Source organism: Diachasmimorpha longicaudata, chromosome 8, assembly GCF_034640455.1.
Source record: "Diachasmimorpha longicaudata isolate KC_UGA_2023 chromosome 8, iyDiaLong2, whole genome shotgun sequence".
NCBI classification, from domain to species: domain Eukaryota; kingdom Metazoa; phylum Arthropoda; class Insecta; order Hymenoptera; family Braconidae; genus Diachasmimorpha; species Diachasmimorpha longicaudata.
The window spans coordinates 8,070,279-8,094,508 of record NC_087232.1 but is presented as its reverse complement, the minus strand read 5'-3'; the positions used below and the strand labels follow the sequence as shown (position 1 = coordinate 8,094,508).

At 39.7% G+C, this 24,230-nt stretch overlaps 6 protein-coding genes across 11 annotated transcripts; 3 read left to right on the top strand and 3 right to left on the bottom strand.

Moving 5' to 3' along the window:
• The first annotated feature begins 29 nt into the window (after positions 1-29).
• Positions 30-23,241, top strand: LOC135165473 (chromatin assembly factor 1 subunit A-like). Of its 2 annotated transcripts, none has more exons than XM_064126803.1 (6): positions 30-239; positions 13,967-14,044; positions 14,194-15,695; positions 20,548-20,748; positions 20,943-21,081; positions 21,146-23,241. In XM_064126803.1, exons 2-6 carry the CDS (start codon positions 13,975-13,977, stop codon positions 22,000-22,002), a joined length of 2,769 nt encoding a protein of 922 aa, XP_063982873.1. In that variant the 5' UTR covers positions 30-239; positions 13,967-13,974; the 3' UTR covers positions 22,003-23,241. The 2 variants fall into 2 exon arrangements, with proteins under 2 accessions (XP_063982873.1, XP_063982872.1); XM_064126802.1 differs by lacking the exon at positions 30-239 and adding an exon at positions 13,539-13,844.
• On the bottom strand, positions 453-1,650 carry LOC135165483 (nucleoside diphosphate kinase homolog 5-like). The gene is made up of 4 exons (XM_064126817.1): positions 961-1,650; positions 736-874; positions 578-685; positions 453-495 (listed from the first exon to the last, which is right to left on the bottom strand). Exons 1-3 carry the CDS (start codon positions 1,648-1,650, stop codon positions 657-659), a joined length of 858 nt encoding a protein of 285 aa, XP_063982887.1. The 3' UTR covers positions 453-495; positions 578-656.
• On the top strand, positions 3,908-6,113 carry LOC135165481 (pancreatic triacylglycerol lipase-like). Of its 2 annotated transcripts, none has more exons than XM_064126814.1 (7): positions 3,908-4,055; positions 4,122-4,209; positions 4,709-4,857; positions 4,954-5,199; positions 5,304-5,510; positions 5,653-5,794; positions 5,872-6,113. In XM_064126814.1, the coding sequence occupies exons 1-7, from the start codon at positions 3,992-3,994 to the stop codon at positions 5,927-5,929; spliced, it is 954 nt and encodes a 317-aa protein (XP_063982884.1). In that variant the 5' UTR covers positions 3,908-3,991; the 3' UTR covers positions 5,930-6,113. The 2 variants fall into 2 exon arrangements, with proteins under 2 accessions (XP_063982884.1, XP_063982882.1); XM_064126812.1 differs by having other exon boundaries at positions 3,909-4,055; positions 5,653-5,809.
• LOC135165474 (methionine--tRNA ligase, cytoplasmic) lies at positions 6,041-9,990 on the bottom strand. Its single transcript, XM_064126804.1, has 4 exons — positions 9,742-9,990; positions 9,473-9,624; positions 6,660-9,164; positions 6,041-6,446 (listed from the first exon to the last, which is right to left on the bottom strand). Exons 1-4 carry the CDS (start codon positions 9,842-9,844, stop codon positions 6,294-6,296), a joined length of 2,913 nt encoding a protein of 970 aa, XP_063982874.1. The 5' UTR covers positions 9,845-9,990; the 3' UTR covers positions 6,041-6,293.
• On the top strand, positions 10,353-13,438 carry LOC135165477 (N-acetylglucosamine-6-sulfatase-like). 3 transcript variants are annotated; one of them, XM_064126808.1, is made up of 9 exons: positions 10,353-10,740; positions 11,034-11,093; positions 11,192-11,398; positions 11,460-11,621; positions 11,709-11,933; positions 12,005-12,206; positions 12,453-12,748; positions 12,943-13,026; positions 13,095-13,438. In XM_064126808.1, the coding sequence occupies exons 1-9, from the start codon at positions 10,633-10,635 to the stop codon at positions 13,245-13,247; spliced, it is 1,497 nt and encodes a 498-aa protein (XP_063982878.1). In that variant the 5' UTR covers positions 10,353-10,632; the 3' UTR covers positions 13,248-13,438. The 3 variants fall into 3 exon arrangements, with proteins under 3 accessions (XP_063982878.1, XP_063982877.1, XP_063982879.1); XM_064126807.1 differs by having other exon boundaries at positions 10,357-10,740; positions 12,910-13,026; XM_064126809.1 differs by having other exon boundaries at positions 10,359-10,740; positions 11,760-11,933; positions 12,910-13,026.
• LOC135165482 (Kruppel-like factor 3) lies at positions 15,684-20,330 on the bottom strand. 2 transcript variants are annotated; one of them, XM_064126816.1, is made up of 3 exons: positions 19,834-20,330; positions 16,593-17,222; positions 15,684-16,460 (listed from the first exon to the last, which is right to left on the bottom strand). In XM_064126816.1, exons 2-3 carry the CDS (start codon positions 17,217-17,219, stop codon positions 16,164-16,166), a joined length of 924 nt encoding a protein of 307 aa, XP_063982886.1. In that variant the 5' UTR covers positions 17,220-17,222; positions 19,834-20,330; the 3' UTR covers positions 15,684-16,163. The 2 variants fall into 2 exon arrangements, with proteins under 2 accessions (XP_063982886.1, XP_063982885.1); XM_064126815.1 differs by lacking the exon at positions 19,834-20,330 and adding an exon at positions 17,915-19,162.
• Positions 23,242-24,230: the final 989 nt, after the last annotated feature.

The window sequence follows — 24,230 nt, the reverse complement described above, 5'->3', positions numbered from 1 at the left end:
TGAAACGCGAGTTCGCGCGGTTAGTGGGGTACGTGTGGATGCTTGTGGATAGTTTTCGTGTTTCTCTGGTGTTCGAAACGGTGATATCGTTGACCTGGCGAGCGGAAAGCACCGGCGTCGGATTCAAATGTCCCTGGTACCATGAAAAAGCAGCAGAGATTCGCATATTCATTGAATTTTTCGGTGTAAGGAAGATTTTTTTTCGACATGTACTCCGTTGTTGCTTTCATCTCCAACTGGTGAGTCATTACATCTTTACCCATCTATTTGTGGGCTAATTTTTAATTATTGATGGATTTTATCAATAATCTCATGTGGTTTTAAGAAGGGAAGACCATCGAACTTTTTAATTTTCTCTAAAAACGGGTGAAATTCAGGAATGCGATTTTCATGTCGGCAAAATCATTATTTAATGGTCTTTGGTTTATCTGGAGCACTTTGAGCGAGCTGGTCGGCAAGCCAGAGCAAAGGCTCAGCAGGCTTTTCTTTCTGCAACTGTACATAACAATGAAGTTAGATACTAAAATTTATAATTACTCATTATATATATCAGCAATTTTATATTTTGCTTACTCACGTATGTCAAACCGTCTATCAAGACAGGATTAATGACCTTCATAAAATAATCTGCTATACATTCTCTTGGAAGGATGGGCTCAACGATAACTACAAAAAAACATATATGCTGAGAAAAAAAATGCTTTCCAGCGTCTTTACCGTCCATATGAGTCTTACAATTGGGGAAGAAAAAGAGAATTTCGTTTCTTGCTTCCTCAGCAGTGAGACTGCCATGGACAACGTTCCGAATACTATCGTCACTCCCTCCATATATCGCGCGAATGCTCTCCGGGAAATATAATTGGGCCTCCTTTACCTTTTTAAATTGACAATAATTAAATGAGAGTTTGGGAATAACGGAAATATACAAATTTATCGATCGGTAAATATTAATTAATGTACATTCTTCGGTCCCATAACTTTCCTCCACTCTATCACACCTCGATTCTTTGCAAGTACAAGTGCCTCAATAGGTCCAGAAGACAGATAAGCCGCGAGCAACGGAAAATGAACTTTTCCATAATCTCTAGAATATAATTCTGCCGCTTGTTCTAGAGTCAGATGGATTATTCTCTCTGCGCAGATTTCGAATCCCTCGTCAATAATTCTCTTTCGAATCGCGTTCTTATACTCTAGTGCTTCTGGCTTGATGATGGCCAGGGTGCACTGAATATCGCACTCCTCCTCCTCCTCATCATCGTTTGTTGAAGGATTCTCTGATGATTCATCTAATCTATCTTCTCTCATGGCAATAACATTGAATTTTGATTCGGGTTGTTCATAATTTTTGTCTTCACTAATTGCATTGAGATTCTGGAGATTATCGCAGTTACATTGGATACATGTATCCACTTGGACTGAATTATTTGGGAGAATGAGTAAGAATGCTGGACCACTACTGTTGCTGTTGCTTTCAGAGCTCTCTACATTTGTCAAGTCGTTGAGCTTGCAATGAACTATTGTGTAGGATGGTTCTTTCCTCTTGTTTAGGGTGCTAGTGGCATTATTGAGGGTCTGAATGGCTGATTCTTTTGATAATCTATCAGGAAAATCACTGCACATGTTTGGAATAATATTATTTTTCGGTTCCATCGGGAATTAAGAAAATGATCCAGACATTATGAGAAGCAATTCTATCTTTTATTTGGGAATTCACAGCTCAATTGTTCATCAACATGTATCAGAGTTCAAGTATATAAAAATAATAGTTTTCGTATAGCTGTTAGTGAAATAATCCACGCTTAATTGAATACCAGTCTTTAAGAATATTTCTGAATCCAACAACACACAAGGCTATCTTTTATTTTTGGAATATTCATGAAAAGCCCACTAATTTACTAATAAATTTATTTTAATCTTAAATCCACAAAAAATGAAAAGATCATTTTCTTTCTTCTCCTCACTTCAAGTTGCTAGAGTCCATTTTCAATAATTGTTTATTCCAACGCCTGATGGAGGCCTATTGATGGCATCTCCTTCGCGTGCATCACTCACAGTCGAGCAAAGCTCGCACTCTTTGTCCCTGCACTCGTTGACATGAATGAGAATTCTTTTCGAAGACATACAACGCGGCACCCAGCAGTCTAGTGTTCTTTCGCAATCCTTTATGTGGTCCAGCAGATGTTTCGTGCTTCTACAGGTGGGGTTCACGCATGTGGATGATAGTCGTTTCGCATCATTCCTCCTGCACTTGAATGCATGTATTAGCATCTGCATCTGTTCTCTTGTCATTTTTATTTCGTTATGCTTTTTCATCTCGCTTGTAGTTTTTAATGATTCATCAGATGTCGAATCAATGGAAGCTCTCGAGATTTGAAGATCCGACCTTGAATTGCATGAATGTTTTGGCTGACGCTGGGTTTCCGGTTCAAATGAAGGATTTCTATATTTTCTCCGACTTGACATATAATTACTAGATGTTGAATTGTCAAAACTCCTGTGTTTGGTGCGTTTATTCGGTCTTGAATCATCTGAATGTCGTTTCCAATTCGATTCCCTCGAGAGAGCTGACGTCCACTCAAATTGAGCTGTTGAATTTTTCCCGGAAACCTTGGGAGTTGAAAAAAACATAGGGGTATTACTCGATCGCTCACTCACCCCAGTTTTCTCACTTTGTGGAATGACTGGTACTTCTGCAGGATTATCGTCCCAGGATTCTCCCTGCAGGGATCGTGCACTACGGACACCTGCGAAAGGATTCGGTAGAAGTTGATTGTTGTTTCCAAAATTTGGAGGCACAGATAAACGACCCTTTGATTTTTTCGAGACGTTCTCCGATTCCTGACGCTGTGCGGGCATTTCAACATTGAATCTTCGTCTCAATGACGAGCACAACGGGCAATTTCCTCTTTTGCAATTATCCCAATGCCTCAGGATCATCCTGAAAGAGCTGCACCGTGGCACACTGCACTGTTGTTTTAACTGACAATTCTCCTGATGTTTGAGAAGGTCCTTTATCCTGTTGCAATGTGGTTGGACACACTTGATCTGTACCTCGCTGGATTCCTCATGGAGAACATTACACCGTTGGGCGTGCAGGAGCAACGCCAAGCACTGTTGAATCACCTTCCTCTGGAGGTTTGAGTCCTTTGATCTCCTTGCAGGTGCATCTGTGGATTCAATGCTCTGAAGGGTATGAAGTTCTTCTTGTTGCTGAAGGGATGTATTTGGAGGGGGCAACTCGATTATCTCATCGTCGTCGTCGTCCTCAAGATCAATACAAATTACTGAATTCCAGGAGTTGTTGTCAATGGCTTCCATCGTGAGAAGATTAAGAATTAATTATCTTATTGGCAACTGCTTTCTACTGAATGTTATTCAGACACCGACGTTATTGTTTTTGAGGTTACCGTAAAGGGAGAACGATGCTAATCGAAATGAATTTTCAAAGCCAACTACCCGGGAGAGCCGGGTAAAGAAGATGTCTCGGCCGATTATCGACACTGTGCAGTATATATAAACAAAGACATTGACATATGAAAATTATTTATTTGCATTTTTTTGATATATTAATTAATAATTGATAATATTTTTTTATTATTATTTGTTTACATCCGTTTAATTCTTCCAGTTCCGTTTCTTGATTCTATTTTATGGAATTACGTTGTGATTCTATACAGAAGCCACTATTATATTTATTTTCAGTTTTTCAATCGAATAAATTTACTAATTAACGGTTTACGTGAGTTTCGGAGTTTACGAATGTTTACCAGTTACGAAAACTTGTAAAAATTTACTGAAACGACGGTTTCGTCTAGAGCGTGAATTTTTTTTTTAATTTGCGAGATGCGTTTTCTGTCATCATTCCTTTCGCTATTTATTGAATATTCTTATCAGAGGAGTGTATTGAAAAAAAGTGACGCAGAAATTTCGCGAGAGATTATTAGCGGCCAAGTGTATCTGTGCCGGTTACGACAGTCATCCAGTTGCCGGGATGGACGTCAGGGAGATGATACTTTTATGGAGACTTGTGTCTCTCATGTGGACAGTAGCTCTAGGTAATACTGCAGGAGCAATTGTGTGGTATTTTTTTTCATTTTTTTAAATACTGCGTATTTTTTTAGTGTATTGTATGCCAAGTGTTTTGCTCAATAACGTTGAGACTGTTAACGTTAATTCCATGAAATTACTGGAATTTCATTTATATACGAGGTAAGTACGGAATAATTTGAGGAATTAATTCATTTAGTACTGAGTTAGTCAATTTATTAATTAGTTGCTTTGATACAATCATTTGAATTAAACTTATTTTACACGATTACAAAACATCTATTCGGTAATAGAACAGAGATATATTCCGAGAGATAGGAATGCCGAAAAAAATTGGTTTGCCCCCTTGAATGTCCACCTATTCACAAAAAAATTAATCAAGTGAATTATGACAATCAGTGACCTATCATTTCTATTGCGATTCCCATGAAGTGGAGATTCAATGGTAGTTTCTATTTCGAGCGCTTGCACTCGCAGTCAGTATCACCACCGAATATCTCACGGACATGCCTCTTTTCTCACTCAAGCGATAAGGGCTTAAAATAAAAAACAAGTAGTTGATGAGAATTAAAAGAATCGAGGCGCCAGGAAATCAGTGCGTCATGCCGATGATATCAACAGAATAATTAGTATTTGTTTCATGATTGACTTTTTCTTTTAGAGAGAATCCGTTCGGAGAGGAGGAATTATTCTTGAATAATACCGAGGTTCTGTATGCATCGCACTTCAACGAGAGTCGCCCAACGAAATTGATCGTTCATGGATTCAGTGATACCGGAAATGAGGCCTGGATCCATGATTTATTGAATGGTAATTCTTATTAATGGGTTTTATTGTGAGATTATAACTTTTACATTTGAATAATTAATTGATATCCATCGAATTCTTCTGCTCATGATTGTTAAGCCTACCTCAAGCATAGGAACGTCAACGTAATCATCGTCGGATGGGGCATAACGGCCGCGGACGCCTATCCCGTGGCAGCCAACAACACCAAAAAAATTGGCAATTATCTTTCCGATTTTCTCGTGTTCTTAAATCGAGAGTCAAATTTGGAATTTGAAGACGTACATATTTGCAGCCACAGCCTAGGATCCCATGTTGCGGGATATGCTGGAGCTAACTTGAAGGGTAGAATCGGCCGGATAACAGGTTTACATTAAATCAATTTCTTGATAATGGTGATGAATTGCCCGGTGAACCATCCGTCATTTTTTTTTATTCAGCAGAACAATCCAATGCTTGTCAATTTCCAGGCCTCGATCCGGCAAGCCCTCTTTTCGAAACCATCCATGGCCTTGTTCATCCGGACTCGAGACTAGATCCAACTGATGCTCAATTTGTTGATATTATTCACACGAGTGGTTCAGCATTTGGATTTCTTGCACCCATTGGACATGCTGATTTCTACCCGAATAGCGGGAAATTTCCACAGCCCGGTTGTTCATTTCCACCCACAATGAGTGAGAATTATTCAAATATTAAATTAGCTGAATGATTTATTTGTAAGATTTTTCTTGCATCGATGTAGTTGAAAATAATGACTATTTGTACTTCATAATTGTTGCCACAGTCAATATTATCAATTGTTACTCAACATTCTAGCATATTGCAGTCACTCGAGAGCTCATCAATTTATGACAGAAAGTATTGGTAATGTGAATGGGTTCAGAGCAAGGCATTGCGATAATTGGGAGAAATACAAAGCGGGCAAATGCAATTACAATCGTATTGCCGTAATGGGAGAGTACGCTGTCGCATCGTAAGAATATTTCATAATTCTCAAATATACATTAGACATCATTTGATTAATTTTACTTTCAGATTACGTGGGAAGTTCTATTTGTCGACTCGTCAGGATTCTCCATTTGCTCTCGAATGAAATGAGATTCATTGTTAGACCAAAAATATCCTCATGCTAGTCATTATCGAAGTGCCTTTCTATTTATGTATCTAATCGACTAATTATTCTAATTGCATATCTCTTATCAAATGCGAGTATGTCAATGTCTTTTCTTTAATATTTCCTGTGTCAATACAGAATAAATAACATTATTTTATATTCAGTGCATGGCTTATTGAATACTGTGAAGAGGGTACAAATGCTTTAACAGTATTTTGAGAATTCATATATTCACTTGAAAAACTAATTATCGATTATTTATGGTTTATGTGATTTTCACACTGGAACGCGTGAAGCCATCTGGTGATGCATTTTGCCAAGGTCAGCTGAATAATAATTTAATCTACTTCTTCTTCTTTGACTTCTTGTCACCCGGATTCGGTGTTATCACACCAGTAGCATCGCTCAACTCCTTTTTCAATTTTAGAAGAGTGTTGACTTCGGGTTGCCACACACTCTTGTCCGCGCTAGCTTTGAGATCTCGTACGAAAAGGGCCTGAAAAAAAAATTATATTTTCATTGGGAATCGACAAAAGTCAGTTTTCTAAATTGTTATCTCACACATATATCTCCGTGCAATCACAACTACATGAAAGATATCCTCTGGAATTTTTTCAACTTTTCTCTGATTATACAATCATAATGAAAAAAAAGAACAAATATCTTTCGAAATCGTGCCAACACTGTAAAATAATCCACAATTATCTACCTGTCTAGCAATAGCAGCTTCCAAAGCAGCGACAGCATCACATTCAGTTTTGCCATTCTGAACAGGTCCATTCTCTGCTTTTACCACCCCAATAGTTGCTGTATTGACAGTCCCATCAGATCCCTCGTTCAGTGTCGCCAATTTAATCTTTAACTGCAGTAGAATCTGTACTTCTGGCTGCCAGACGCTGTTGTCCGTCTTGGCCTTGAGCTCCTTGACTTTCGCCCCTTGGGCAGCAATTTGCGCCCGCAGCTCAGCAACAGTCTCACCAGCCTTAAACGCCTTGCGCCCATTGTCCTGCTTGCCTGCATATTTTTTCCTCAACTCCTCCACTACCGAATCCTCAATCTTACTGAATAACGGTGTCGCCTCCCCCAACTTGTGTCCTGGAGGCAGTAGAACGGAAACAGTATCGGGAATATAGCCATAGGTGCTTCCATCAAGTCCCAATTGTTTTCTCAGCTGGCGCGATGTCTCTGGCATGAACGGCCCCAAGAGAGCAGACAGAAGACAGCTGATGTTACAACAAACACCGATAACCGTTCCTGCGGCTTTTACTTGGCTCTCTTCATTTCCTTTAATCAATACCCAGGGCTGCTGAGACTGCATATACTGATTACCATGCTTGGATATAGCCAGCAGATGCCGCACACCGTCTCTGAATTTAGCTTGCTCCATAGCCATAATGTACTGACTCAACTCTCGCTGCACAAGCACCAGAAGCTGAAGATCGTCATTCCTAAGTTCCATCTCTGGAACAACACCTTTGAAATTCTTCACCGCGAATGTCAAGGCTCGATTGACAAAATTGCCAAAATTATTGAGTAGCTCAGAGTTGTTCTTCGTGGCAAGATCCACCCAGTTGAAATTTGAATCTTGGCTCTCAGGACGGATGTACGTTAAGTAGAATCTCCAGACGTCAGCAGGAATTCCGGTTTCTCGGGCGTCAGTTCCGAAGACTCCGATTCCCCTGGACTTGGAGAACTTTGTGTCTTCGTAGTTAAGATATTCGGTTGCCATGATATGCTTGACTAATGTGTGACCCTGATCGGCAGCGAGTAAAGTTGCAGGGAACATAATAGCATGGAAGGGAACATTGTCTTTCGCCATGAACTGGTAGAGATCGACTTTGGCGTCTTCACTGGGTCTCCACCATTTCTCGTACTCTTGTGTGTACCTCTTCGTGATACTGATATATCCCAGGGGTGCATCAAACCAAACGTAGAAAACTTTGTCCCTGAATCCCTCCAGAGGAACGGGAATACCCCATTTCAAGTCTCTCGTTATACACCTCTGCTTAAGTCCGTCCCTCAACCAAGGTCGGGTCACAGCTCTGGCTACATTAGACCAAGACTTCTCGGCTTTAGACGCCCATTCTTTGAGCTTGGGCTGAATCTTGGGAAGATCTAGGAAGAATTGATTTGACGCCTTTATCACCGGTGTTTGCAAACAGACTTTACATCTCGGGTTTATCAGTTCAGTGGCGTTAACAAGATGACCACAGCCGTCGCACTGGTCGCCTCTTGCGTCTTGATATTTACACCTTGGACATGTGCCCTCGACAAACCTATCAGCAAGAAAACGATTGCACCTTTCGCACAGCAACTGGTCAACGCTCTCAGTTATGATGTACCCTTGAGACTTTATACGGAGGAAGGCCTCCTGAACGATCTCCGTTTGTTCCGGAGTTGTTGTCCTCCCGAAGTAATCGAAACCGATGTTGAACCAGCGGTAGATATCGTTGTGAATCCCAAAGTATTTATCGCAAATTTCTTGGGGCGCCATATTTTCTTCAAGGGCTTTGGCTTCGGTTGCAGTTCCGTATTCGTCCGTTCCGCTTATGTACAGGGTATTGTAGTCACGCTGGCGGGCATAACGTGCGAAAACGTCGGCTGACAGAACGCACCCGATAATATTACCGAGGTGCGGAACGTTGTTGACGTACGGAAGGGCTGAGGTGATTAAAATATTGCGCTGATTTTTCTTTGGAAGGACTGGATACGTGGGAGCCTTTATCGAAGGGTGCTTCGGACGTGACCAGTTATTTCTCGAGGTCTCGAGCTCTTTTTCGGTTATGACTTCTGGTTCCTTTGCTGGGGACGATGGAGTCACCACTTCTTGGGAGGACTTTTGAGTGCGGACGCCTGTGTAGGAATTCATTGGGTACCACGCGGACGACTGCAGGCTTGAGATAGACTTGAAGCCTCTCTCGAGGTCTAGCTTTGCGAGGTTTGCGAGGGATTTTTTAACTGGTGGAAAAATCTCCAGATCTTGCAGCCATCGATTCACGTAAAGGAACTCATTGGACAGCTCTTTTGAAATTTCCGGCATGAATATCGTGCACCACAGTGTCGAGAAAATGGCGATGTCCACGACACTTGGGGTGTCGGTTATTAAGTACTTCTGAGCTTTTAGAGAGGCGTTTAACTGGGTAAGCAGTGACCAAATTCGAGGCTTGTGGGAGGTGTCCAGTGAGCCTGAACTCCCATAGGAGACAACTGCCGGCTATGGATCACATTAGGGAGATTATTTCTCAGTTAAAATAGACACTTTGATTTTTTTTCTTATTTATGATCAACACATGGCATTCTATTCAAATTTGAAAATTCTCCACATTTTTGTTTGCTAAAAACAACAAATTTTCAGATGAAATTCAATTGAAACCAAGAGTAAAAGATAACTTAGTACGTCTCAAGATAAAGTGACAGATTAAGTGATCTTCAATATTTTTTTCTCTTGCAAAAAAATGTCTCTCGCTCCTTTTTTTGAAACTCATAATTTTTTAGAGGGATTGACGTTTTAAAAAATTGTACCTGTAGTTGAGTGGAATCCCACTCCAGCCATTTATTGACGAAAATATTCTGTTGTTCATCCCCTGGTACTAGATACTGTAGTGCTGCGGTGGAACTTATCAAGGTTATGCCATTGGGCAATTCTAGCGTGGGTAAACGTCCCAGAGGACTATCTGAATATTTAAAGGCTCATTAATCTTACGTTCAATATGCATTTTATTTGGTATTTATAATCGAAATGGGGATCTAAATGGGATGATGAAACAAAGTGCTCAGGTTAAATAGCTTACCGGACGCCGTGACTATTCTGAGTTCAACAGGATTTCCACTTATTTCTCCTGCAATTATCAATTTCAGGGCATTTGGATTGCTTTTATTTGTTGAAACAATCATTTTTGCGCAGGTTTTAATAAATAATTGGAATAAATAGCGATAAAATATGCTAACAGCACAACCGACACATGTGAGCGACAAATGCAGTGCTGGATGTGGGAGTGGGACAAAATTTGGCGTCACAATATGCAGCGGAGCAGAGGATAGGCTAGAAAAAGACTCAGATTTCAGGGGTCAGGTAACAACTCATCCCGATTGGGACGCCCTACGGTCGGTTTTGGTAGCGAGGACGGCGTTCCACCCGATCAAAAAGTCAATTCTCCTCCAGACAAATTCCTAGATCAAACTTCCCGCGGTTGAGAAATTCAATTTCGGCAAAAGTCGATATTCTTCTAGAAAAAATCGAAGATCTGCCCGGTGACTGCCGGATAAAAAAAAATTGTTCTGACTTTCATTTGCCTCAGAGCTTGTCCATCTAACCACAAGGATCGATGACGGCGCCCCCTCGTGCTATGGTCAGGGATTAGCGCTCACTTAGAGTTACTTGTAACCGGAGATGTGTCACTACTTAGTCTATCCTCTTCTATGCGTAGCTACAGTTTGTAAATATATGTAGTTCGGTAAATTCTGACCGGGGACAGGTAGAGCTCTAATTATCATGTCGGATACTTTATTCAACGACTCTTTTCATTCACTAATGTTATGTCGCTTTACAATAAGCAATAAGCAACAGTAGTTTTCCATCAATAGTATTTGGGATCCCCCGACCTTTCAATTGTTAGCTATTATAGATAATTCGTCGTGTTGAGGCAATTTCCTTGACAGTTTCCATTTTTTTACGAATAATCATGCATTGGATGACAATTTTCGTGATTTTGAACCTGCAAGTACCGGTTTGGGGAAATAACATCATTGTGATTCTAGTTGATGATTTGGATCTGACTCTCGAGGGAATGGTAAGTTGGAAATTCAATATAGTGCCGTGGTAAAACGACATGAGTCACAAACAAATTCCGCTATTTCTCGTAGATTTGTAGATACCGCTGAATAACTCACCTGAGAGATAAGTCAACTTACTTCAGTTTCCGCTTTCCTCATTGAATTGTAATAGAACGTGGAATGAAACGGAAAAATAGATAACTTCATTTGTAATAACCCTGAAAATCGACTCATTTTTATTACCCGGTTATTTTTTCACATTAAAAATATCTTTCATAAAATGGATTTTTTTGTTTGCCGTCTACCATAGCAACCATTACAAAATACCCAGAATTTGATTGGGCAACAAGGAGCAACTTATGACAATTGCGTAAGTGGTCATCGATATTTATCACTTAGTTGTTCCAACTTCCGATTTTTAAAAGTATTAATTATAAAATTTAATTATTCAATTTGCAATGCTCGAAGTTCGTTGCTTCGCCTATCTGCTGCCCGAACCGTGCGTCAATTTTAACTGGAAGGTACCAGCACAACCACAATACAGTCAATAACTCTATCTCCGGTGGCTGCAACAGCCCCCAGTGGCAGAGATATTCCGAAGGAAAAACCTTTGCTGCGATATTAAAAAAGAAGATGGGATACACTACGTTCTATGCTGGGAAATATCTAAATGAAGTCGGTATTCGTTGAAAAATAATCTATATAATTATCGACGGTTCAATTATTGGCGTTGCAGTACGGCTCTAGGGCAGCTGGGGGGCCTCAGCATGTCCCTCCAGGTTGGGACTGGTGGTATGGACTTGTCGGAAATTCAAAGTATTTTGACTATTCATTATCTGTCAACGGAACCGCGAGGACATACGGACATACGCCAAATCAGTATCTAACTGATGTTATTGTGAGAGTTTTAATTTTCGATTCTATCAATTTCATGTTTGATTTTTTTTTTGTAGAATTGCTATTAATTTTCAGTAGGACGAAATAGCTGGAATTTCAAAGTCTTGAATATTATAGAAAATTACTGAATGTTTTACAGAAACAAATGGCTCTGAGCTTTATAAACACTCGGAGCGCCAATTCAGTTCCATTTCTTATGGTCCTAGCACCTCCAGCTCCCCATGAACCCTGGACTCCGGCAGCCCGGCATAATGACAGATATAAAAATCAAAAAGCTAAGCGAACACCCAACTTTAATACTCAATCACAGTTTGTAAGTTCGGCAATTCCTGTTTGGAATTTTTTATCCAACCGTTTGAGCTGTTCATGTTATTATTTTTCAAGGATAAACATTGGCTTGTTCGAATGGGGCCATCTCCTCTGCCTAACAATGTTCTTCCAACTTTGGATGACATTTATAGGAGACGCTGGGAGACACTCCTGGCTGTCGATGAGTTAGTTGTGGGGGTGTATACCGCTTTGAGGAATACCCGTCTTTTGAATGATACTTATGTGATTTTCACGTCTGATAATGGCTATCACATTGGTAAATTCTGCCAAAACTCATAATATTAATATTAATTTAAGTTGTAGTTATCTACGTGGAAATTTACGTGGTTCAATGTCTCAAGCGATTCCTGAAAAATTCCAGGAGCTTCTAGGCAATACGTGAGACTTGAAAAACTCATAAATGTATTCACGTACAACCCCGCTAAAGATACATCCCTCTATGATTTATGTCCTTAATTTTTTGAGACCGCTCTTGTGAAAACCGTTGCTCACGATGATTCAGGCCAATTTAGTATGCCAATGGATAAACGCCAGCCATATGAAACCGATATTCGAGTTCCTCTATTGATTCGTGGCCCTGGAATCACTCCTGGGAGTCGAGTTAAGGCTCCAGTGACCAGCGTTGATTTATTTTCAACGATTTTGGAAATGGGGGGAACTGAGGCGATATCAGACGGTACATCGATGCTGAATAAGAACATCTCTGAGGATCGCAGTGTTTTAATTGAATACAGAGGGGAACATTCGATAGGAACTCCCAACAGTGGATGCCCCACTGATGATGATGTTCATCTATCAGTGAGTTTTATTATTTTTAACAATTCAAAAATACTTGTCATTGATCTTCATAATTCCACCATATGCCTTCTCAGGCTAAAGATATTCACCTGAGCCGCAATGTTAAAATTTTTTGCGCTTTGAAAAAAACATGGTATCAAGTATTTTATTATTGTCAACAGCATTGTGATAAAAAATATGAATGCAAATGTCAGGATTCCACCAACAATACCTATGCCTGCGTCCGAAGATTCTCAGAGAAGAATAACAATATCTTTTGTGTTTTTGAAGACGCTACGGTAGGTATATCTTTCAAAAGAAATATTTTCAATTCAAATTATGTTTGTTCATTTTTCCTGCTTTTCAGAAATATGTTGAAGCGTATGATCTGAATGCTGATCCATTCCAAATGAATAACATTGCATACAGCATGCATAAGGGGAAGAGATACCGATTCAGGAAACGATTGAAGGAACTGGTTAAGTGTGAAGGGGTTGATTGTGTGCGTACACACCGATGAGATCACACTGATATGAGAACATATTTAATTTCATTAATCATTCTAATTTTCTTATGTCTTGACGATGAATTCTGTCAAATTGTTTGATTTTTACTATATTACAACGTTGCATTGAATATTCACGAGTGAAAATATAATTCAAATTGCTATATATACACCAATCGTCGGTAAAATAAATATTTTCTTTCATACTTGACGGCTATATCGCTTTCTGACTGACCGATATTTTTTTATTATTGTCGTCGGTTGTAAATCCGGCCCAAACCAATGTCTAGTTGGTTTTCCCCCTTCCCTTCCATGATTTCCCGCGTATTCTGTCAATTGAGTGATCTCACTACTTGTTGTTATCATCACTGAATGAGCAAAAATGCCAATTTTTCGTGTGATATCATCCAAATAATTCTTACATTAAACGTATCGTTGGTTGATGTATCTAGTTTGCGAGCTGCATTAAACGTTCAATTTGTAATTCGAGTTCTGAGATTGTAGTCGAGAGGTTATGGTATGAGAATAGTGCATCGACTTTTGGAATTCATGTGGCATTGAATTATCATTAACAAACGTTTAACAGACACAGTTTTGTTGTTGACGAAACCAGTGAGTAGGAAAATTGGTTAGCGTAGAAATCATTGAGTGGGAGGGCACACGGGCATCCGAGTCAACTCCTAGGTATAACTTTTTCAATTGAGATTTTTTTTGTACTTTTTTTATTTGTTTAGATTCGGACATGAAAGTCATGGACGGCACTACCGACACAGCTGAGGACTCGGTTCCGAAACAAAAGAAACTTAAGCAGGGTACGTATTTTATTTTAATTAACAATTAGTGGGTGTTGATTTCCTAGATAATAATTGAAATTTTTTTTCAAAGTTTCATAACTTTGGGATTACTAAAATTTTCTTTGGATTTGGGAGGTAGGAAAGTATATGAATTTTGTATTTTTTAGCACGTCTTCCTTTCCAAATGCTCAGTTCGCCCCTCTCCTCGAATACCTTGCAAAAAAAGCGTAAGCTGTCCTCGCCGTCTCCCACCAACTCCAAAAGCCCAAAAGTCTTGAAAGTTGATAAGAAAGAGAACGCCTCCGCCGAGCCCTCTGAAATTTCGGAAATCGACCTAACATCAGACAGAGAAGACGTTGTTGAACCGAATAGCGAGGTGTCAGGCTCTCCAGACATAATGCCATCTTCAAAAGACAAGAAGATAGATTCAAAGCACGCGATGAAGCCGGGAGCATTGATGAGACTCTTCCAGAAACAAGCAGCAGCAACAGCTCCTCCAAAACAATCACTAGCACTGGAAGACGCGCAGGTACCTTTAGTGGTATTGACTAGATGCAATAATCAATCCGAGGGGGAGGCATTTGAGGCAGTGGCTACATCATCTAGCCCTGGGAAAACTCAAAAAATGGATGAATCGAGTAGCGATCCACTGGCAGAGATCCCCTTAACGTCTGAGGAGGACGACGATGAGGAAAATAACAAGGAGAAGGATGAAAATTCCGAGTCAGAAACATCATCGTCATGTTCAGATGATGATAAAAAGTCACATGATGAGGATTGCTCGAAAAATTTATCAGATAATTTATTGAAAACTCCCACAGGAACCACGAATTCTGGTGAAATAGCTTTGAAGAAGAGGAGATTGACACCAAAACAAGTGGAGAAGAGGTTGGAGAGTGCCAAGAAGAGAGAACAACGTCAGAGAGAGAAGGCTGAAAGGGCGTTACAGAGGAATAAGGAGAGGATGAAAAGGAGGAAGGAGCTGGAGGAGAAGAAAATAGCGAAAAAAGCCAAGGACGAAGCTGAAAAAGAGTTGAGGAAGAGGGAGAAAGAGCAGAAGGAGTCGAAAAAGCAACTGGAGATCGAGCAGAAGCAGAAGGAGAAAGAGAGGAAGGAGAGAGCCAAGGAGGAGGACAAAAGGAAGAAGGAGGAGGAGAAACTCGAGGCAGAGAGGAAAAAACAGAAGGCGGCGTCAACTTTCGCCAGCTTTTTCGTTGCTAAGAAACTGGATAACGGCAAGGCTAATGATGAGGATAAAGAAAAAGTCGATAAGGTCAGCAATTTCATGCCATTCCAAGTGAGGAAGGACATGAAGGTTGCACCTACGTGCAGACGGACTCTGGGAGATGAGGAGAAGGTAGATATTGATGAGTGTCTGAGGGAGCAGGAGGGCAGGCGGGAACTCTACATTCAGGCGATGAAGAGAGAGGGATGGAAGGGAAGGAGGTCGGAGAAGACCTGGCCTGCTGATGATGTAGCTAAAGATGATGTTGTGATAATAGAGGAAGATGATGGGGATTCGAATATTGTTGATGCACCTGAGAGGAGCATTGACAAGTATCGAGCTAAACTGTTGCTCTTCAAGGAGAATAGGAGGCCTCCATACTGGGGAACTTGGAGGAAAAAGAGTATTGTCATCAATCCCAGAAGGCCATTTACTAAGGACACCGTGAGTTTTTTATTTCATCAATTTTATTATTCGTGGCAAATTTCACTCCCATGTTTTATTATGTCTAACTGCCTCATGAAGAGAGTTCGTGAGAATATCCAAGGAATTATCGTATCTGCGTTTTTGCTATTCCATCGAATAAGAGCGGATGTTTATGCGTTGAATTGACTCGTTCTTTTTTTCATCGATGAAAGATAAAAAAAAACCACATGGATTTTGGATATTCTTAGATTCTGTCTATAACTAATTAAATTAAAAAATAATGAAGCTGTCTTTTATCAAGAAAATATCCATCATCTGGATGATCCTGAATGATTGATCTTTCAGAAAATCGAGTTACGCCCCTGAAAAGCTCTCCTACTTCACTATCTCTAAATGCTTTTGATACTGTTCGGGTTATTCACTTCCCAAGATCTTTGGAATATTCTTTGGCAAATGTTGAATAGCTTCCACCGATTATTGTTAGTACTAGAAATCGGTAATAATGCTCGTTTTTCCGCGCAAATCTCCGCGGTGTTGTTGGAACATGGAGTATGCATTTTTTCTATGTACTTTGCGATGTTTGGCGAGGTGATCGCTCCTGGCGAACCTTTTGCTGCACAGTTCGCAGGGATAGGGTTTGATTCCTGAATGGGATCTTCTGTGTCGTGCGAGTTCATCTGATCTGCTGAACCGCCAGCCACAGCCTGCCCAGGTACAGGCAAACGGTTTTTCCCCTGTGTGGCGACGAAGGTGGGCTTTCAGGTGTGAAGCTTTGGCGTATACCTAACAATGTTTAAAAACAATCTTAATTCTGTAGTTCATGTAACTTACTATCAACCAAAGATAATCCATAATTGATAATTGATTATACTCTTCCAAATAACGCGAAAAAATGAAATCCTGATTAAGAGTCACCTTGACACAGCCCTGATAAGTGCATGGGAAGCATCGGTCCTCAGTAACAGCAGTTTCCACATTTCGGTTAGTATAATCATGAGTGGCAAGAGCAGAATCAGCACTCTTGACCAACAACAAATCCTCCCCAACACTGTTATTATTAAAATCCATATCGAGATTATTCTCCAAAGATCTCAGATCAATTCCAAGCACTAAAAGTGGTTCATCCGGTTGATAACACTGAGACGATTGTTGTGGCTGTATCAGCGGTAAATGCAAAAATCTCTCACAGCCTGGTGTGCACATTGGCGTTCTCTCCGGCAAACCCGATCCCCACACCTTATCTAAACACCAATCGAACTCTGAGTTTAGATCGCCCAGATCACCGAGACAATCGGACACAGACGTGTTTGACGATGTCCAGTCATTCCAGGGCACCTCCGGGGAGTACGTCAGATCCGTATAGCACTCGATTGAATCGATTGCCGATGACGATTGATTTTCAATCTCCGAGTTTTCACTCCAAGGGGTTCCGCAAGCTATTTCATAATCACAGGGTAGGGATGTAGGGTTGTGAGATGATGACGACATTTCTGGATTGTCTGTGTTAAAACCGAGGACTGAGAACAATATTTCCTCGGTCATTTCCTGAAAGTCAGAGGATTTGTCAGGTTTTTTCTTTTTCATATCTCATAAGAGCTTTGAGTATGAGCTTTTGCCTACTACTACCCTTTTAGAAGCTCATTTTTTCATTGCAATCTCAATCTGAATTCCGTTGAGAGGGAATCAATTTAATTTCTCAAAGAAAAATTTGACGGTTCTAAAGAACAATTGAACCCTTCACAATTCGATGAAGACACACCTAGCTGATTCTTATCACCTCAAAAACGCAATTTCAATTTCATCCGTTGACGTTTCAATCAGGTAACACGCGAAAACAAAAGGAATTGACGGGGCATTACACGCGACTCTGACACGATGAAAATAAACCAAAGTGAAATGATTTTTTAATGTACAGAATTACATGTCTGCAGAGTCATCCTGAACGTTTTCATGTTCCATGTCTCTCAGACGCGACAACTCGTCGAATGTTAAGGCATTCCTCGTTCAATCGAGTACACGATGTATGCAAATAGGTGACTGTAGAATATTCGTGTTTCAATGAGTCAATATTCTCACTCGATATTTTTATTTTATCGCACCCGCGTGACCCTCACGTGACGTTTATTCTTTCAAAAATGAGGATGAATTGATGATAAATCTTTGGGTTTATCCACGTTACGTTAATCACGTTTATTAATGCATTTAGTATTCGTCGTGACCTTGATTGTTTTACTTACATCAAATATTGTTGTGTCGTTGATCATATTTGACAAAATTAATTATTCCGCAAAACTAATGAAGAGACATTCACAACTTGTGCTCTAGTGGGGCTTCTCAACCAGAACTCTAGCTTGAAAATGATAATTTTGAGTGAAGGAGAGGAGGAAGACGTGGCGCGCGTTTGACTGTCACTCCGGAACTGATCCACCAATGGAGCGGAATGGTCGCGTAAGGTGGTGAAAACAAGAGTAACCGACGAGATAAAAAAATTCCTCTCCTTTTTTTTTTCTCTCACGAGTGCGTGGCAGTTTGAGAGTTGACCGAGTGATACGCAAATGGAGTCTGGCAGGGAGACGATCGGAGTATCACAACCATGTCCCGACATATCGGGACTCTGTGCCAACCGGTGACGACTCCGCGTCAATCCCCAGGGATCGGCCGATTGAAATGAGAAGAATAAAAAAAGATAATATTGTGCTGTCGTTTTTTCCGCCGGATTTGGATAATATACGGGCGCGGAATTTTGCATCTCATTCTGCCCCCTTACATTAAGCCGCATTTTCATTCTTTACATGAATCCTTATTTTTTTATTTTTTATTTTTTGTTAATTCCAATCGATTTATGAGCAGGAAAAAAATTAATACATTTTTTGAACGCTTTCTCTCTCTCGAAGCATTAGAAATCGCCGTCATTCTCATGGCGTTCTGGGGTTGGGGTGCATTGCGCGGAGATTTTGGCTATCGAGAAATGAGAATTATTGAGAATTCGTATTCGAATTCTCAATAACGAAACGCTGGAGAACGTGGTATTTCCGATGTTAACGCACGTGTCTGAGTTTGTGAATTTCATAGCTAGGCTGTAATGACTAGTACATTGCTTCCCAAGTTCCAGAGTCCATCGAATCATTCTCACTGTGATTATCTTTTTACTTATCTCAATTAGAATTACGCTGGATTTTCCAGATGCGCGGGAATTTTTATCTCCGCTGCGTCAGAATAAATGTTCGTCATTGATTAGGGGATTAATCGAATGAGAATTTGTGAAATTAATGAAGTCTATTGCGGCCGTCTCATGGACAATTTTCGACTCATATTTTGCCTTTTTTGACAGAGAAAATGGGTGGGGGAACTGAAGATAGCAAAACAATAAATGAAAACAAAAGAGATGATGAAAAAAATTCTACGGTTTGTTTTTTTTTTTTTAATGAATCAGTCCCGGGACTTAGGGTTAATCTCTCGTTCCTATGGAACGCACGAGCATCTGTAATCTTAACGGGGCATAAAACAGACCATTACAGATGGCCCTCCGACACTCTTGCAGTGACAACAGCAGTTTAATTATTTCCTCGTCACCTTGCGTGGTTATCGGACTTCTGTTTTCCTTCATTTTTTCGGATAAAAGAGTGGATTTTTTTTCGGCAATGGACAGTGTCTGGGAAAGTCCTGTTCAAGGGTGAGATAAGATAGCGCCTGGGGGCGGGGAGGTAGGTGCTTTGGATGGTAATAAAGAAGGTGAGAAAGTAGCTTTCATTATAATGATTGAATTAAATTGATGATAAAATTTCAATGTTTTGATTTTCCTATTTTTAAATAGATGAGCTGAAGTATTCAATAAAATATGGAGATTATTTTCCATATGATTTTTAAACTTTTGAACATATCTGAAATGTTCTCCCGCGTCTGTTAATCACGCTTTATTCGTTGTTGGACGAAAATCATAAATGGCTTTTTGAATAAAATCATTACTGCAAGTCTAAGTAGTATACTGCCAAACTACTCCAAGTGGAAATATTTTTAAAATTGTAGACATTTTTCTAGGCACCCCGCCATACTCTGTCCTCCCCTACAGCACTATGAACTCTCCAGAATGAGTTTCTAAGTGATAAACGACACAACCGGTTTCTAACATATTCAATAATTAATTTATGTTACTCACATCAACGCCGCCGCAAGCTGCACCTCAATCCACCACTTCAGACCATTCTATCAATCCTCAATCCTCGAAATGAAGAACGAAATTTTTTTAATAACGCAAGAGCGACGTTCCAGGCGGTCATATCGATCACAGGCACTATGTCGATAATAAATTAATGTCTTGGCGTGTGGTATTGTAATTGATGTCTGTGCGCAGATGAAATCGACGTTGATGCATGAGACAATAACGTTCTGGTCAAGTGAATGAGTATTATTTCATTTGTTTCACAAATCAGACCCTTTGAACAATGTTGCATTCAGGATAAAAATTTAGATGCAAATTGTTTACTACTTTACAGTTTATGGTTTTAACGAGACAACGACAACGAGCACTGATTTCTTTCAAGTTACAAATTTATTGTTTTGTCAGTTTTTAATTTTATTATCGCTTGGTTTAATTTAAAATGAAGAAACGTAAAGCTAAACTGGATGACCCAAGTGATTGATGTGACGAGTATTTGAAAAATCCAAGTTTATGCTCGTATGGAAAGTGCCATGCGCTCGAGATAGCGTTTCAAGGAAGTGCCGTCTGATATCAACGTCCTGTTCATTCATCATCATCCAACACAGTTCCATGAATGAATTGGTTTTCATTACGTTTTAATATTTTTTGTAATTAAATCGAAACATTTTTTTTACGTGTGATGGATTGTTTTATTTCCTTTATCTATCTTAGAAATGGTTTGACTATGAGGTCGATTCCGATGAGGAGTGGGAGGAAGAAGAACCGGGGGAATCGTTGAGAGGCTCAGACGATGAAAAAGACGAAGAGAATCCTGATGACAATGAGTATGACGTTGATAATGAATTTATGGTGCCTCATGGATATCTTTCGGACGAGGAGGCTCAGGCTGATGAGGAGGACGTGGAGGAAGTGGTAAGAAATGATTTTTATGGCTATGAAATTTATTTGATGAATATTAATGTTAAAAAATTTCTGTATTTTTTTTTTCAATTTTGGGTTTTGAATGTATGTTAAATGTTTGCATGGTCCATTTGATTGAATGAATATTTGAAATATGGACGAAAATTTCTTTGACTCCTCACAATTGAAATGTGAAATTTTCACAGCCTCCAGAACTTCAAAAGGATAAGCTGAAAATCCTTGAGGAAGAATTTGAGGCAGAAATGAAGACAAAGACGTCAAAGATAAAGCCAAAAGTCATTGGATGCATTTGGCAGGGGATTTTTAATTCTTACTTGGAGAACAGTGAGTACTACTACCGTATGATAAACTTTACATTTTGCTCTAAATATTTTTATCAATTCTCCAGCCCCCGCTCAAATTGTGAATTTTCTGATGGCACGCCAAGGCTGGGCAAGGGAAATCCCAATAGCCCTCATTCCCCCAACAGAATCTGAAAACTTGGACCCAGACAATTCCAACAAAAAGAATATTTCAGAGGAAGCAATACCTGACTTGATCCGGCTAATCCACGGAAATTTACATGGCCGGCCATTTTTGGCGAAGGAGTTCGTAGCGTACTGGACGAAAAATCGTCCAGAACAGGATAGCTTCTTTACGCAAGCAAGTGTAAGTCGCAAAATAAAAGAACTCTCGAAAAGAATTCCCTGTCCTGAAGAGGGGCCAATGCATCTGAAGGCATGTTGGTACGTAACCGAGGAAATCCGGCGGAGGTACTCCCTGGAGGACCTCCGTTTGCCAAATCAGTGGACATACTCCCTGACCCCCAAGAAGAAAACACTAACAGATGCTCCAGTGCTGCCGGAGAAAAACGAGAAAGATCTCAAGGATAAACCGAAAGATGGAGAGCAGAAAAAGACTGTTCCTCTAATTACAATGTTCACGAAGAAAATAACGCAAGAGGAAATGCACAAGCAGCTCCAGGTGAAACCCTCGGTTATGAAGCCAGCGAGTCCACTCAATAGACCGCCAAAACGAGCAACCCTCATATCTGTACCTCGAGGAGATCAAGGAAATTCTATTTTAACAGCGTTTTCCAAAATTAGTAATGGAAGGCCTCATACGTCTTCAGGAAGGGTTGATGAGCCCATTACAATATCAGATGATGAAAAAAGTCACAATGAAAGTGCGGATGATAGAAAGATGGGAGGTAAGAGGGAAGCTGAGGAACAATCCAATATTGCAGTGAACAAAACTGTGGATTAGAACATCTTTACGGGGTAATTTAGGATTAGGGGAAGTCCCAAGAGAATACGAAGAAATAAAAGTATTTTTGGAAATTGGTTAATAAAATGGGAATCCCCAGATTTCTTCAAAAAACTTGAGAATAAGCATTGTTAAACAATATCAATTGATGGGAACAGTCCGAGTAGTAGTGTTGACAACACGAAATCTGACTTCGGATAAGAAAAAGAAGGTGAATTCATCACGTATCTATAGTCCAATATAAATAACTTCAGACAGTTATGTTGGAAGTAGAGGTAGCCCAGAGGACATAACGAAGCGAAAGTATTTTCAATAATCGTTCAATTTCATGACGTCTCACATGAAAAATTCTCCCATCTCAATACAATCGTTGTATTCTTTTATTTTGACAAACTCATCACAAATTAATAACGAAAAGCAGTATGGAATGATAAAAACCGCAACAACAGAAATTTTGACAATAAGAAATCTGATGAAAATAAAATACATGACATTTATTTTCCACACTTCCGAGACAAAAAGAGGGCTAAAACATCACGAACCTATAGCCTGAGGCAACAAATTTCTTCACAGCTATTTTCGTACTGGGGGAGAAACCCTTGAAGACACAATGAAATAAAAGTATTTTTAGTAATCGATGAATTTCGTGTTGAAGTCTCACCTAAAAACTTGGGCGATCTCAGTGCAATGTTGCGTGTGAGACTGCAATAGAACTTACGACTTGGTCCCCTTTTACCACGAGTGAGGGGCAAGCCATCGGTGGGAATCAATGCGATTATTATCGTATATCTCCCATTGGAGTAAACGAGTAATAAATCGCAACCGTGTGCAGTAGGTTTTTTTTTCTCCAGTTGCAGTTCCTTCTTTTACATGTTTATTTCGCTGTTTTTTCTCCTTCACGTCCATGCAGATAACTGACAGTTGGAAACTAATCCCCATGCATACGATTATCATTGCGTCTGAATTTATGTCGCACGCGGGCACTGGATTATCGTAGATCTTGGTATGTCGACATTCAATTTTTCCATGTTATATAATTATTTTGATATCTTTATAATGGTTTTGAAATTGCTCAGGGCATTCATCATTTGTATAAAGTGCCTTCGATAAATTACCCTGACCTATTGTGATACTCTTCAGCTGAGAATGAAAATTATCTACTGCCTTACATGTATTTGATGATTAATAATTCATGTTGTCCATTTTGATAATTATTATTTAATAAAAGTATCATGATTATCTGGTTTCATTATCATTGTTACTGGAGATTCTCAGGTATATATCTTTGTGTACTGAGAGTCGCCATCGTAATTGCCCCTGCGGGACCATTGCACTCTTGGCTAGTGACTTGAGACATTCTTTGAGTTTAATTGCTCGTGAAAGTCCGCGCCGAGGGGTTACACTGAGCACATCTGACATTCTTGAAAAACTTATACCCCTCCGATGTCGTAATTATAATTTCAAATGACGGAAGGAAGAGATAACTATTCAAGTTTTTATAATAATTATTTTAGTTCCCTTATTTCTGGGGAGCTGGTAATCGCTTCGTTAGAAGGAAAATCTTTGAAAGAGGTGAATAATTGCCATTTTTTGCAAATTATTTTTTTTCGGGGGATGATTTTTCTTTTATTTTATTACTCTTCCATTTTTTTTACTTCTTCACTGAGACTTCATATAACTGTTATGCAGCTTGATAAATAATCATGGGATTTTTGTCATTTTTTAAGGATTTCTACGGGAACGTGAGTAGTTAAAAAAAATTAATTCAAGTCCTATTCACTTCTGTCGATATTAATTATATTAGTTTCATCTTAAACCAGTAGATTTTAATTTCACCTCAAAGAGGTTTTGAGCAGAAATAGAATGATAGTGGAAATAGATGTGAAAGGAGAAATGGCAGAGGGAAAAAATTTTTTGTTCCTCCTCACGGCGTCGCACTGGCACGCGGATGTACCTGGGGACGCTTGAAGTGCACAAGAGAGAAAGAGCAAAGTAGAGTATACGTTCAAGTAGTTGGAAGGTTTCTCAGTATCTATGTACAACAAGAGTACTATATATTTACAAATTGTGTACGTATATATGTGGAGGATGGTATGGGGTAGCCAATGGCGTTGCCCCAGCCGTTTTACCTCCTAGTATTGAACGTCTCTTACAGTCCAGATCTTCCTCCCCCTTTGCCACTCTCTTTTACTTCTTGGTCCTTCAGACTCCGTTGCTACTGTTAGTGA